This window comes from Anneissia japonica, unplaced genomic scaffold (assembly GCF_011630105.1).
Source record: "Anneissia japonica isolate Jap-2015-1 unplaced genomic scaffold, ASM1163010v1 scaffold304480_len1090_cov401_single, whole genome shotgun sequence".
Classification (NCBI taxonomy): Eukaryota; Metazoa; Echinodermata; class Crinoidea; order Comatulida; family Comatulidae; genus Anneissia; species Anneissia japonica.
The window spans coordinates 1-1,090 of NW_022702096.1; the positions used below are offsets into that span (position 1 = coordinate 1).

Here is a 1,090-nt window from a genome sequence, read left to right on the forward strand (position 1 = left end):
TGTGAACCCCTTCTGGGTTGTTGGGTAGTATCATACCAGAGCCAGAACCAAAAACAGAAGTATTAAATTAAATCTTGACTTGTTTCTACTGTTAATGTATTAGTTACAATAGTGCTATTTTAACTGTACAAATATACAAAGATAATTCATTTGCATTGATTTATGCTACAGCCTACTCAAAACACACTATTACATTACCAGCAAACTTGAGGAACTTTTGTGTATCAGGGGGCATACTAGGTGTCACAATAGATGTCACTGATGCTTCTCGTGAGAAAAAGCTTGCCAGTGATGTGGAAGACCCTGGTGTGGTTATCATTGGAGAAGAAAGATCTGCATCATGTGCATCTCTTGAGGTTATTCCTGACAGAGGGTTCTCAGTTGTCTTCTGATCATCCTTCTCTGCTGCATGCACCAAAAAGAATGCTTCCACAGCTGGCTGGAGAACTAACACAGCATGGTGGTCTGGAGTTTCTGACAAGCTGGACAGACAGTCACTTAGTGTTTCCCAGAGGTTATCAAGATCTAACTGTTCACTCAAACGTGGTGGTATATCTCCAGCCTGTAAATAAAGGCAATCACATAAAACAATAAATTAATTAACCAATCAATTAATCAGTCAACTAACCAATCTTAATTTATTTTTACCTATGTACAATTTTATTAATATTGTACATATTCTATGAGTTTGCTTCCCAACTTGCAAGTTTCACTTACATCATTACCCATTATAAATAAGTTCATCCATACCTCTTGCTCTGCAGATGTTCCTTGGCCACCTGAACCAGTTCCTCTGTTTGGCTGGTCAACTTCCATCGGTGATTCACTTGATGCTCTTCCATCTGCTGGTGCACCAGAAGCAGTAGATGTTGGTGTGGATGATGGTGTTGAGGTTGCTGGATTTTCTACACTAGCTGCCTCACCTTCATCAATAGCATCCCTTCCCTAAGTGCAGAAAAATAATGCATAATATCCTTTCCAACCAATAAATACACTGATTGATATTATCTTTCAAATATATTATCATCATCAGATATTGGCTATCATCAATTAAACAATCAGAAACCCTAACCATATCATCATCAATATC

At 38.1% G+C, this 1,090-nt stretch overlaps 1 protein-coding gene across 1 annotated transcript; it reads right to left on the reverse strand.

Annotated features, from left to right (window-relative positions):
* Positions 1-34: 34 nt before the first annotated feature.
* On the reverse strand, positions 35-963 carry LOC117103774 (E3 ubiquitin-protein ligase HUWE1-like). The gene is made up of 2 exons (XM_033244391.1): positions 751-963; positions 35-562 (listed from the first exon to the last, which is right to left on the reverse strand). Exons 1-2 carry the CDS (start codon positions 814-816, stop codon positions 173-175), a joined length of 456 nt encoding a protein of 151 aa, XP_033100282.1. The 5' UTR covers positions 817-963; the 3' UTR covers positions 35-172.
* Between the last annotated feature and the right edge of the window lie 127 nt (positions 964-1,090).

Bases quoted from the DNA above. Each gene is read 5' to 3' on its own strand.
- LOC117103774 (XM_033244391.1), bottom strand. From the start codon at position 816: ATGGAAGTTGACCAGCCAAACAGAGGAACTGGTTCAGGTGGCCAAGGA. The intron at 563-750 runs GTATGGATGAAC...CTTTATTTACAG, and splicing joins GAACATCTGCAGAGCAAGAG to GCTGGAGATATACCACCACG.